The sequence below is a fragment of the Balaenoptera physalus genome, assembly GCF_965194825.1.
Source record: "Balaenoptera physalus genome assembly, chromosome: 13".
Lineage (NCBI taxonomy): Eukaryota > Metazoa > Chordata > Mammalia > Artiodactyla > Balaenopteridae > Balaenoptera > Balaenoptera physalus.
The window spans coordinates 80,828,113-80,842,510 of NC_138892.1; the positions used below are offsets into that span (position 1 = coordinate 80,828,113).

The 14,398-nt window shown below is 39.5% G+C and overlaps 1 protein-coding gene across 2 annotated transcripts in view; it reads left to right on the forward strand.

The window, feature by feature from the left end:
- The first annotated feature begins 423 nt into the window (after nt 1-423).
- Nucleotides 424-14,398, forward strand: part of PKP2 (plakophilin 2) — a 103,132-nt gene continuing 89,157 nt past the window's right edge. Inside the window, exons 1-2 of one of the 2 annotated variants that reach the window (XM_082419722.1) lie at nt 424-817; nt 13,945-14,057. In XM_082419722.1, the coding sequence (XP_082275848.1) occupies nt 604-817; nt 13,945-14,057 (327 nt within the window). In that variant the 5' untranslated portion in view covers nt 424-603. The remainder of the gene's footprint in view (nt 818-13,944; nt 14,058-14,398) is intronic. The other variant, XM_082419721.1, reaches the window with a different exon arrangement.

The window sequence follows — 14,398 nt, forward strand, 5'->3', positions numbered from 1 at the left end:
CTTGACCAAATAGCCCCTTCTCACCCCAGGTCCACGAAATGTTTCGAAGAGTCTGACAGAGTCTAACCAGATAGACTACTCACTCCGGGATCCCAGAGGCAAACCCCAGCCCAAGAACAGAAGTGACTCTCCAGTATGCACTTGCCTGGAGGTCGGCCCTTGAGCAATCAAGCGGAAATCACATCCTTTTCGAGGGCTGGGCCGAGGCCGGGCGAGGCAAAGAGAGCGGAGCGCGGCCCCGGCCCACAGGATCCGAGGTGACTCGGAGAGTGTGCACGCCCTGGGGCGGACCGCGCCCCTCTCCCGCTTCCCTGCAAGGAGTTCAACTCGTCAGGTGTCGGCGCGCGCGGCCCGCCCGGCCCCGCTCCCTGGCGGATTGCGCTTGCAGCGCTGGAGCCGCGCCCCCTCTCCCGGGGGAAGGCCTGGCGCCGGGACTCCTGAGGCCTCGCTCGCCGCTGCTCTGGCCTCTCACCGGCGCGAAGGCGGGGCCGGAGGCGGGGCCGGCGCGGCGGGGCGGGGCTCGCACCAGTGCCCGGGGCTCCGCCGCAGCTTATCCCGCAGGTCTCGCGGCAGGCTCGTGGCTTGGTCGCTAGCTCCGGCCCCATGGCAGATCCAGGCTCCTCGGCTGAGTGCGGCTACATCCGTACAGTCCTGGGCCAGCAGATCCTGGGGCAGCTGGACAGCTCCAGCCTGGCCTTGCCCTCCGAGGCCAAGCTGAAGCTGGCGGGGAGCAGCGGCCAGGCGGTCAAGAGCCTGCGGATCCAGGAGCAGGTGCAGCAGACCCTGGCCCGGAAGGGCCGCAGTTTCGTGGGCAACGGTGAGTGGAGCCCCGCTGTGCCCTGCACCGCTCCCACCCTGCCCCTTATCCCTTCCCTCCCCCTCCCTCCCCCTCAGCGCCCAGTTGCTTCGACTCGGTTCTTCCTGAGGGTGCGGGACCTGGTGTTCTGCCCACCTGTGGGTCGCCGGCCCTTTGTACGATCTGTCGCGCCTCCGGACTCAGACCAGCTTACTTTGGGAAAGCACTGTTTTTAAAAACAACCTCTTACTCAGATGTGTCATATATGTATCTACGTATATTAAGTGTATATATATATATATATATATATATATATATATATGAAAAGAATTCAGTCCAAGATTCCCTTCCTTAACCTGTTCCCCTAGGCCCCCCGCCCCCACCCCCACCCCATGGGACTTCATCTGGAGGCTCCGGGAGTCTGTAAACACTTTGAAATTCTCTGCAGAAATTTGGTAAGATCATTTTTCTGGGAGAAAGCGCCCCTAGCTTTTACTAAAAATTTTAAAGGATCTATGACCTCCATAAATATTTTTAAAAAGAAAACCTGAAAGCACTGGCGCTCCTACAACCTGTAAATTGCGATTGTGGTACCTTGCCCAGGTACTTCGGGGCACTCCACCCAGTGTACTGAGCGAGTGGTTGATCTAGGAAGTGAAAAGATTGGGTAGGAGGCTTTAGGCTGGGGAACAATCACCCCCCCCCCACCGCGGGTGACAAGGAGGAGGAGAAAGAAGGGGACTTTGGCCCCGCCGGCAGCAGCCCCGCCCGCCTTGCTGCGCCCCGCCGACGCACTCGTGAGCACAGCGCTGGTATCTACGAAAAATTAAACTTGGAGGTGAACAGAGTTAAAACAACACACACACACACACACACACACACACACAAAGAACACTATATTAGTAACTGATAGTCAAAGGAGGTGGAAGGGGAAGAAGATGGCAAACCAGTTGTGAAAATTAGAGAACGTGAAATATCATTTCTCTCCTCCTAAAAGTCAGATGATCAGAGCCACTCAGTAATTCTTTTACTAGTTGTTTAATTTATTTTTTCATTATAAAAGTATTCTAGGCTTATTATGGAAACCAGAAGAAAGAAATTAAACAGTTAAGTTTGGTTATCAGTTGTTTCCTCCAATGTTGAACTGTTTCTCTAGGAAGTTAACTTGAGAAATGGCAAATGTAGAACCCATTAGGAAAAAGAAAAATGCTTGCAGACCAGATCAGAGATTTAAAACAGCAGACCCTGCGAAGCTGTATTGTTTTACATTTATGTAAAAGAATTTTAAAGGATCAGGCAATCAATATTTACATACTTGAAAGGTAAAGAGATGTTTAATAATTACAGTTGATGTAATTGTGTACCTACTATGTGCCAAGAATTGAACTCTGTGGTTTGCATTCATTATGTTACTTATGTTTCCAGAAAGAAAAAAAAAAAAAAGCTTGTGAGGTAAGGTGCTTTAATCCCCATTGTACAGATGAGGAAACTAAGCAGTTAAGTAACACTCAATTTCCCACAGGTAGTAAGTAGCAGAACTGGTAGTACTTAAATTCCCAAGCCTGAATTTTTAAACCACTCATCAGTTATATTGTTAAGCTTTTTGGTAATTAATAGAAAGTGGGATTTTAATTAAACCTTAAGCCTCTCTAAGCCCCCATCCCATTTTCCTTTAAATAAAACTGAGATAATTCTGAGTGGGGAGGTCTCAGTGACACAGAACTGCCACAGCACACGGAAAAAAAAGAACGTATATTTACATTTAGGAGTCTGACTAAAGACCCTAGGACAACTGAGGCCAATTTTTGACCAGTGGGGTCATTGTACCCCTTTAGTCTGTGCAGGTCCAGTGCCAAACTGGAACCAAACTAGCTGCTTCTGCATAGGGGAACACAAGGGATGCACCTGAAATATCCTTTCTTACCCTCTGAGAATGGCTGGCCAGGAAGAGCAACCAGACATCAACTATTCAATAAATGCAGGGAATGAACAGAAGGAAAGGGAGCATTGCCAAGCATCTGCTATGTGCCTAACCCTGTTCAAGAATATGTTTGCATTTTATTATATCCTTAAAACAATTATATGAGATAGATATGCAGATCCATTTCACATATGAAGAATGCGTCAGTCTCTCAATATTTATTGGACGCTTAGTCCCAAACCCACACATGATTTGTTCTCTTGACAATGGCACATTCATGTTGTTTGGTGAATTCAAGAACTATCAGGTGAGTCTGTTCTTCATGCAGGGCACTATGCAGGTACTGAATTAAACATACACTCTCCTTGCTTTAAAGCAAGGAGTTCAAAGTCTGTAGAAGGAAAATGCTCTCTCTAAAAAAATGCGTTATCAAATAAAAAATGGTAAGCTACCCAAAGGAAGAACAGCCAACGAATTATAGAGTTTAGAAGAATGAGTTAGACTACTAGCTGAAGGGAATTTTGAAAAGCTTCTTGGAGGAATTGGGATTTTAGGTCTCAAAAATTCAGTAGGATTGCACAGAGGGAAGGGTTTGGAGGAAGAGCATTCTAGGAGGGAACAGCAGGAATATTACACAGTTCACAGAATTGATATGGTAGAACAAAGGGCACTGTCATGATGCCTCTGCTCCAATGCTTAGGGCAACTGCTTGAGTCCAACTAAGGAACAAAGTGTTTGAAATATTTTTATTGCAACAGGAGCTTCCCAACAAGCTGAAATACACTCAGCCTACACAGAAGTGCCAGTCAGGCAGAGAGATAAGGCAACAAACAACACCTACTTACTCTAAACCCCAGCTTTCTGAGACTCAAAGAGGAAATCAGCTTCAAAGGAATTTAGCATTAACACACCATGGAACAATTACCAGGGGTGGTTTATGTATGTTGTTTAATTAAAGTTCTTTGAAAAGGTTTGGGGGCTCCTTATGGTTGTGAGTATTGTTTTTATTATTTCCGTATTACTATCCTGTCTCTAAAGTTGAAACAGACAGGCAGTTGTTGAAACAGTGCTGGTCTGGAAAGAATCCTGTATCAACATAAATTCCGGGAAGAAATGACCCTGGTGTTAACTGCTGTTAGCTCCAGGGACCTGGAGAATTCTGAATTGTTGACATACCTGTAAGATTGAGGCAGCAGATAATCTGCTGAAAACAGAGATGAGATAAATGTGACTGATTTGTTGATAAATACCTTGCAAGGGTCTTTAAACTGTCAACTTCTCTCTAATGCCTTTATATGAGTGAGTGGTTTTCATTGTAAATTACTCTAACTTTTGTTATTTTAAATTGTGTTGAACATTTTAAAATTGGCTGTAACTCTTGGGGGCAGGGTGGGGGGGCAGTGTGGAACAGAGGTGTATAGCAGCATCGTGAGATGAGTCTGTATTGTAGGAAATTTTAAAAATTCTTTTATAAAAGTCACATAGAAGACATTTAAGAATTGCAAGTTCAGTATTAGCAAAGGGAAGAATTTTAAGTTTCCATATCCTATTTATTACATTTACTTTGAAAGTACTACTACTTTACTTATTACAACAGTTCCCCCTTGGGTGCCTGGGTAAGGAAGAAAGTCATGTTTTAAATTGTTGTATGTATACAATACTTATAAAACACAATGAACAATATCCTAATAAAATTTGCAGCTTCTTTGGAAATCAGCCAAAGGCATGCTGTATACTTAAATGGTTTTCCTGGCCAAGATGTTTTGAATATCTGTGATCAGAAGGAATTTTGGAGAAAAGACTGAAAATTGGCTAAGGTAGCAAAAAAGGCAATTAGTAGGTATTATTTGTGGGGCAGAGGCCCAGGGCGGGGTGGGGGTGGGGTAGTTAGACATTGTTTAAATCCTGTATGAATTATTTGTTGCCAAAAAAAGGAATGCCAGGAATGAAGCAATTCTGGAAGCGAGGCGACTAGCTATTTAGAAAGTAGGAGAAATCAGGAGAGAAGGAAAAAAAGTTAGATGGTGGGGTGGCAGGGACATGGCCATGCTGCTGTGATTGTAAAATGTCAGTAGTGCCACATGATTTAATGTACTTCCTTGTCTGCCAATGTCTAGCAGATCAATTGCAATGACTTAAAAAAAAAAAACAAACTGCATTTTTTTTTTTTTTTTAGAAATTCTTCTGATTATAATAAGTCAAAGGAAATAGAATGTTAACAGCATGGTGATTACAAAAAAATTAACTCCCCTCCCCTAGAAGTGGTGAAAACACATCTTTTATGGATAAGGTCTTGAGTGAAGGCGTGAGTAGAGGTGCTTCAGAACCAATGGAAGTATTAACAGTGTTTGATTATAAAAGTACATTGCTCTATGTGTCCCAGATAAGGTGCAAGAAATTTCCTTAAGAGAAAACAACTGTTCACTTAGGCTTTTTAAAAGACTGCATTAATGTTATTTATGCCCTGTGTTAGTAAGTTCCAATCATGGGAACAGCTCACTTGAATTAGATATTCTAGGTATTTGTTGTTCACATTGGCTTATTCTCCTAATTGTTTTGGATATCAGCTTTAAATTTTTTTCCTATGTGTTAAAATAAGGTCATACATATTTACTTTATTTTATCTTCAAATAGTTAACATTAATTTTACACTCATTGAGTTTCTGGTCTGATCAATAGAAACTATTAAAAGCTTTAGTTTTTTCTTTTCTGAGAGCAAGCATATATTATTGGCAACCTATCTATGATAATAATGTATAACAAATATGTTGCTAAAACCTCTGGAATTTATATATCAGACTTGATTAATATTGTCTGTAATAAGATCATTTGATACTATCTCAGATGACATTCAAGAATTTTAAGTCATACAATTCTGAGGTAAATGTTGGACTCCAACTATTTTGTGCCTGTACACAAATGTATGAAGACATAAATACCATACTCCTTCTGGGGAAGTAAACAGTAAAAGGGGGAATAGACACAATTAGCAGAAAACTTAATCTTTGTGCTAGAATGAGCCATCTCACTCCCCTGACTTATTAGGATAAGAACAATAAGCAGAATTTCAGGTCCTCTTATAATAGAATGATTGAAAAATCTATTGTGTATATTTTGTGTTATGCCATTAATGGTGATTGGATATAGGACATAAAAACAGTTGCTCTATTCTTAAGTAAAGTGCTTAAAGAGGAGCTGGGGAGCCCAATCAATATGTAGACTTAAATGAAAAGGCATATTTAGAAAAAAGAATCTTGAGCATTTGAAAACACAGTTCACCGTTACCATTAAAAGAATTCACATATTTGTTTTCTTGAAATAATCAGCTTTAGGCTTAACAATATTAATTGGCCAAAGCATCATAATCGAAGTTCTACAGTTCCTTGATATCCAGAAGAAAATACTGCTCATTAGAAGCTTAATAAATTATTCCCACTTTATCTTTTTTTTTTCACACACACACTGTCTTTTATTTTTACAAGAGATAAATAGACTGACACCAAGCATTGTACATGGATGACCACAACAAAAGCGACAATGATTGCAATTACCAAACATGAAACACACTCATACTATGTCATAATATTGACATTCAGTCCAGTAATCCTCCACTGTAACAGCTCCTTTACTTTGCAGTGAAAATTGATTTGTATATTCTTTGCCTCTGAGTCCTTGTTGGATTTTTTTTTTTTTAATTCAGACAGAAAGTCACAAAAATTATACTCATCCTCATCAGTTCACTCAGTCCCATGTAATTAATTTTTTTTTCATCTTGATCTTTTGTTAGCACTTTTATGAGTTCATCAGTTTTTCATTAGAGTTCTGAAAATGCTTATTCATTCAGTTCAGCAGTACAGTCAGTTACCAGAAACCTGTACTTGTCAGAGTCTTTTCCATGAATTTCTTAAAGATGAAACCCTTTTATAGGAACATATTTGCAAAAGCATCATAGTACACACAGAACTGTCTGTAAATGACAAAAGACTTAAAAATGACCACAGTTAAAAATTTGATGAAAGTTCATAATAATGCAGTAGACAAGAAAATTAGTTATTTCTGAGATATACATTTTAAGGTAATAACTAGGATTATGACTTATAACATTATACCAGAACATATAAGATTTTTAGAAATTTCATGTAATGTCTGAAACATTTATATTAACATATTTCCATACAAATAACCCAATGAAAGTTTAGTATTAGTTGTTTTGTTTGTTTGTTTTTTTATACTGCAGGTTCTTATTAGGCATCAGTTTTATACACATCAGTGTATACATGTCAATCCCAATCGCCCAATTCAGCACACCACCATCCCCACCCCACCGCAGTTTTCCCCCCTTGGTGTCCATATGTCCGTTCTCTACATCGGTGTCTCAACTTCTGCCCTGCAAACCGGCTCATCTGTACCATTTTTCTAGGCCCACTTTATCTTAAATCTCACTAATATGTTCACAGGATAGGGGTGAGGAGGATCACATCCAAATTATTGTATCTTGATTACCTTTTTCTTTGAAGGAGGAAAATAATGGAAACTTTTCTTGACAGATCATAGGAACTTATTATAGAATACCAAAATATTGCAGATAAAACACAAGCCATACAGATAAGAGAATGACGGTAAATATGTATTATGCAGATGTAGAATCAACCTTGCCACAACAAACATAGTCATCTTTTCTAATCACTTAGAGTCTGTCTGCATTTGGGGGAAAATTTTTTTTCTTTCTCTCTATATTCCCAGAATGACAGAGAAACAGTAGGAAGTATTTGAGCACCTTCCATCCACTCCAAGACAAAAGCATGCATGCAACTATCATCTTCACATTTTGGCTCCACTGTGGTAATCCACAGGATAGATGTAGGCCTGAAGGATTAAGTGCAAACTGAATGTGTATAACTAGGATATTTTTAATGTACAAGGAAATATTGACTAATCAACCATTAACTTGTCAAGCGCTGATGAAGGACTGTGCCAGAAATGGTAGTAAAATATGTGATTCTTTATATCAAGAAGGTAAATCTGGCCTCACTTCAATTCATTCTTCACCTAGGTAGTAAACTTTCTAAAATCTCAGCACATCATTTCCTGATCTAAATTACTTCGGTTTCTTTCTGTTCTCTACAGGAGTGAAATCCTTATTCAGCATGGCATTCCAAGTTCTCCATGATCTGATGTCTGCATCTTCTCAAACTTGGTCCTATCACCACTACTCCCACACCCACCCAAACACCAGCGATTTATCTTGCTCGATTCCTAGCCCTACCCCCTACTGCCCTCACTCCTCTCTCCCTTCTTTTGGCTGGGTTAACTCTTACACGCCCCTGAAAACTCAGTTCTGTTGTGCCCCTGTATAGGCAGCCTTCCCTCATCCATCCTGATCCAAGTTAAAGATTTGATCACCGTGAGGCACACAAGATGTTTCAGTAGGGGAGAAACATGAAAAAATGCAGGGGTTTTCTGAAAATACATTTGGCAGATTTGGTGGATTTAAAGAAGGGACAGCAGTTATGAATCAGTTGGGAGAGAAGAGGTTAGTACTGGCAAGTGAGGGGCAGTGGAAATATCATGTCTTGAGTCATTACAAAAACCTATAGCAAGTTTTTTAAAGCAAAAAGTTCTTTAAATTCATCTTTTTGACTATTAGTTGCATCATTGTGAGTACAATGTGCTATTTGTCATTGTGGTTCTAAAGTTTTACAAGTGATCATTATGAGGTATCTCAGCAAATGAATTGGCAAGAATGCCAAAGTAAGGTGATAAATTACAGGAATTTATATAGATTTAGAAACCTCCAGGGTGTATCAACTTAGTGCTTTACTAGTGTGCTAAGTTACCAGTTTATAATCACAAATTTTATAATCACATATTCTGGCTACTCAAACAAAATACATGATATAGACACCTGCAGTATAAAAGGGCCTTTTTTTTTTTAAAGGGCCTTTTAAATATGTGTTTTGTGGTTATCTAGAGCAGTAATTTGAGGATTACCCCAAAAATGTCATAAACTGATGTCATAAACTGCGTAAGAGGCTCCTGAAAAATCAGGACTTCTGGTGGCTGGTTAGTATATTATTAGTGGGTGATAGCCATTGACTTAGTGACACAGTGGCACATGGAGTGTGTGGCCCTTTTGCTAGGATTGTTGGTCTGTCCCTGGCATATTCAACTTTGTTTGAAGCCAGCTCTGCTCACCACTGTACTACCAACACTGACTCCTGGCATACTGCACTTTGTAAGAACTCATAGCCAGTACTTTCCAACTGTACACTCAATACACTGAGTTGTTCCTCATGGTTGATTATGTGAGCTTTCTTAACTGGTAAGTTACAGCACTGCACACTTTCTGTTAATTTTTCAATAATGCAAAACACTATTAGGCTTTGGTCTGCTTTAAAACAATTTTTCACCGTAGTTTTTTAAACCAACAAATTCCACTCCTCTTCCAGCCTGAGCAAGTGCTTACCTGAGTTGTATACAAGGTTGCAGAACTGCGGTTTGCGTGAATATCTGATCATTTTTCTTAGAAAGTAGAAAACAGAAGAAGATAAAAGAAATAATTTTTTTTAATGTTAAGTCCAGGAAAATGAATTCTATGTTATATGCCCACACAGGCAAAGGAAAATCCTTCACCAACTCAGGAGTCCTGATGTATGGTTCTTGATGGGTCCTTACATATTTTGTGTTTTCTTTTAAGTACCTACTTTTGTTAGTAAATTATTTTAAGGACCTATTTAAATATGAATTGCTATACAAATTCCTTCTGATAAGTTTCAAGAGGTCATGTAGTTAAATCTTTTTAAGGTATATGGAGAAAGAGAGATGTTGTTACCCAGAGGTTGCTGTGAAAAGACCAAATACAAGAAAGTGAAAGCTTTTAGAGCTTTTAGACTTCCAGAATCTAATCTCTTTCCATCAAAAAGACCATTGTGAATCCACACAGTGAAGGCAACTGCTTGTGATTGTGAGCACAATAAATTGTATCATTTAAATCAGTACTGGTAGTGAACACATACTGATTTCTATGCATACCTGTTTTCATGGGAATTTCTTATACCTCCATCTCTACACATTCTCCTTTTAAAGCTCAGTGTGAACCAAATCAGTTTTTCACCTATGCTCAGAGAGTGCTAGACGCTTGAAAGAAAAGATGCTTCTCTGAACGTGAATGCTACTCTCTTCTCTCTAATATAAGCAGGTTATTTAAAGTTCTTGTTTGTTTGTTTAGCAACTCTCTATCATCTACTTACCATAAGGGAAGCTGTATTTTTAAACGTGCCTGGATACCGGTAATGGAGTCACAATAGAGGCTTGTCAATTTGATTTCATAACTATATTAAATTTAACCAATTGGGTAATAAAGCTGGTCACAAAATCTACAAAGAACTGATTATGGAAATTAATTTTCTATTTTTAACCCTAACAATATTTTATTATTTTGGACAACACTTGCATAGATGACCAGAAATCAAGATATTTTCCCACAAACAGCTGCTTAGGGATCACATCATTCAGATTAACATTCAGAATTGGAAAGAGAGAAAATTACATTTCCTGTGAGGTCTGCACCTCTGCAGTCTTCTGAGCAATTTGGAATCCTTCCATCAAAACCAACCCCCCTCGTTCTCACCCTCCCACCCTGCCCCCACAATTGCTTTGACCTGAATTGCTTGTTATTTGAGGAGGATGGAGTTCTGTAACTGCGTCCTTCATTTCCTTTAAAGTGGGCTCCATAGATGTCCACAGTGTTCTTAGAAGAAAAGGTTTGGATAATGTTGCCTGAGTCAGTATTATTAATAATTTGAAATAGTCCCTAGAAATCATTGCCTTCTTTAGGAAACAGCAAAAGCACATTATGCAGTGTGTAAGTGAAATGAATGACCAGTTAAAACCACAAAATGCCATCATGATCATCCTCAGTGGCTGGGTCAATCAAAAATAACCAAAAAAAGCCAAATTCAGTACCCGAATAAAAACTCTTAGATACAACACAGTGTAAATTAGAGCATGCAAACTAGTTTATCCTTCTTTCTACAACAGATTAATTCATGAAAATGTGTGAAAAACAAATTTTGTGACCCAAATTCTAGTTTTAAAACCGTATCTCATTTTTGCATGTTGCTTTACAATTTTAAAAGTATTTGAATGTATGCTTTCTCAGGTAAACCTCTCTCTCAGCAACTCTGTTAGTGGGTGGAATTATGGGAAATAAATCTAGGTGATTTGTCCAGACACACGGAAAGGAGTAGAGTTGGAGGCTCCAGACCAAGTCCACAGATTTCTTCAGCTTAGGGAAGATACCTACATACTTCTGTGATGTAAGGAAGCCCTTTGAAATATAGTCATGCTCTAATTTTCCATGTTAGAAAATGTGGATTTTTATGTTGGATTTATTTAAAGCAGTATGTGCCTGTATGTATAATATGTTTTTGTTGCTTTCTTATTTCTGTTTTTGGAGAAGGGCATGGCTGAGTTATTTTATATGTTTAACTGTCATATTATTATGTGTTTTATTCTCCGATTGAACAGAAAATAATGACTTGCCTTAAAGAGATTAGTTTCCATTCTGATTAATATTTATTTTTTAATTCTACCGTTCAAAATTTCTTAAAAATCTTAGAACACAGCTGCTAATTCATTAATCCACTATACTGATCTCAAACTCACGACTGCCTAGGCAAATTAATCTGCATTATTTGCTGTTTAAGATTGGCATTCCAGAGAAACCATCTGTTGAGCCGTCCTGCAGGTTGACTATCAGGAGTGACAACTTTTCTTGAACAGGAGGAGAGTCTGTGGTTTAAAGATCTAATCTTATTTTATTCCCTGTTACCAACTACCTTGTAGTTATTTTGGGAACCAGTAAATCGGTCTCAATTCTTTCATCTGAAAACTGAAGGAGAAGCTTCCTTATAAGGATTTATGTCAGCAAATAAAGAACTTTTACAGAGTATTTGGAGTTGCCCAGGTAAAGGTTCTAGAGGAAAGAGAATGACTGTTTTTGGTTCTCACAAAAAAAAACTATGATAATAATAATCTCTCCAGGGTTTTGATAAATGGCAATTTCAGAAGAGCCACAGTGCAGTCAAATAGTAGAGATCAGTGGAAAGGATGAGCCCAGAGTTCAAACCCGATATTAAATCTCTTCACAATTTGAAGCAAGTAATTTGTTTCCCTCTTTTTTAAGGGACATGCTAATAGCTAACTCTGCATCACAAAGTGTTGAAAAATAAAATAATTTGAGCTCCCTAAAGAAAAGTAGTATTGAAATGTAAGGAGTTGCTTTAAAAAGCTACCAGCCCCAGCAACAATGTGAGTTAAAGAATGTAAACTAAACATTTAGCCTCCCTTCCCACACCAGCAAGACCCTTGCAGCCCTGCCTTCTTGATAGCCTGGGGTGGGGGTGGGTGTGAGAGAAGGAACAGTGGGGCCCGAGTTGGGGACTACAGACAGCCTGGGCAGCCTCAGCAGGAGCCTCAGGCAGGCATTGAGAGCTAGTACTTAAGCCTCTCACAGCTTTTGCTCTGGGGTGGGACAGAAGTTTCCTTTCCCTTATTCAATGTCCAGGTTCCAGGCATCCTCTGTCATTGAAGTTAAAAATTAAGGGGCTGCCTGACCTTTTGCTAACCCTTGAGAAGAAATCAGGCCCCTGGAAACAGGAGATGACTGGCTTAGCTCAACTCTTGTGGTCTTTAGGGTGACAGTTACAAGCCTGCAGCTGCCTCCCCCAAGACCCCTTGAGGCCTGAAACTTGTTTACCAGCCAGATTATTTGGCTCCAGGAAATAAGACACATATACAAACATACTTTGGGATGGATTCATACTTTTTAGCTCTCTGGCAACAACACTCTCCATTCCCCCTCTCCCTCAAAATAACTTGTGAATCTATTGTCAGTTAGACTCTATAACAATTTATTGGAAAAGTATGTTGCTATGTTCCAATTGTACTGGAAAGGGTCTACCTGTGTTGTTTTTTTCCCAACATCTTTCACAAGTCTCTCAAGCCTGCAAGAGTTAATTATTTTATTTTTTCCTCTGATTTCTAAAAGAATGCTACATGACAGAGTAATTTTGGTTAAAGTTAGGGAACTAGAAATTACCCAGGTTTTAGAGATCTTTTATTATTTTGATTAGGCTTTTTTTTTTTTTTTTGTAGGGCAGTGGGAGATCGCAAAAGAACAAACAAAAAGCTGGGAGCTTTTTAAGCTCAAAGAGGAGCATTTTAAGACTTGCCTCAGTTGAGAGTCCCTGCAGGCCCCACAGAGCTGAGCAGGAAGGGCTGCCTCCTGTGCAGTGTCTGCAGGAAAGGGCTGACTTGTTACACCCCAAACTAAGAACTAGCCGGCAATTCGTTTGTGGTGTAAAAGTTGATTCCCTCTTCTGCCTAACTCTCATGTTGCCAAATGCCTCAGGCCCAGGGTTGGCATTTTTCAAGCTGATCCATGTTTTCTTTGACTACACCGACCCATTATATTTATTGCCTTCACCTACATCCTCTCAGGAAGCTTCAGAATTCCTGCCTTGGGTATTCCTCTGACTTACCGAACTGTTAACTGTAATTAACATTTTTAGATTTTTGTGAAAATCTCCTCTCTCCTTTCTTCCCTTTTCTCAAAAAAAATATTTTTAAATAAATATTTTTAATTTTAATTCAACTTTTATTTTGAAAAGCTTGTGGAGAATGTTGTCATAACCTGCAATCATTTGCCATATCCAAGGGTCCTGTTAACCTAGCACTTAAAAAACACTAATGTAAATCTAGTACTTGTCATTGACCTTAATTTTTTTTTAATAAATATATTTATTTTTTTGGCTGTGTTGGGTCTTCGTTGCTGCGCATGGGCTTTCTCTAGTTGCGGCAAGTGGGGTCTACTCTTTGTTGTGGTGCGTGGGCTTCTCATTGCAGTGGCTTCTTTTGTTGCAGAGCATGGGCTCTAGACGTGAGGGCTTCAGTAGTTGTGGCACGTGGGCTCAGTAGTTGTGGCTCGCGGGCTCTAGAGCACAGGCTCAGTAGTTGTGGCACACAGGCTTAGGTGCTCCGCGGCATGTGGGATCTTCCCGGACCAGGGCTCAAACCCGTGTCCCCTGCATTGGCAGGTGGATTCTTAACCACTGTACCACTAGGGAAGTCCCGACCTTAACTACTTAAATTTAAAATATATTATTGTTATATAATCTTTACTGATTGGCCGACTTATATTATTTTAATATATGCTTGATTACAGGAAATCTTCACCGAACTAGCAGTGTTCCTGAATATGTCTACAATCTACACTTGGTTGAAAATGATTTTGCTGGGGGACGTTCCCCTGTTACTAAAACCTATGACATGCTAAAGGTAGGATACCAAAGAATATAACCCTAGTTACCAGGTTACCAAGAAAACATTTTTAAACTTCTGTAGGTTATTTTTTAATGTTTACCGTTCTCAAATATTACCATTTCCTAAATGAATTATGAGAAGTGGACACCATGGAAAACTGGAAACTTTAAACAGTATTAAATCCTGGTGCAAATAACTAGACAACCAAGTCTTGTTTAAAAACAGATTTTACCCAGAAAGGAGCTGACTTCTCCGTGTGATTCAGAGAAACCAACACCTTGTGTAATAGTCCTAGAATAGTTAATCTTCAAGAAAGATGAAAATTGATTCATGCCTCATTTAAACTTTATTTCTCT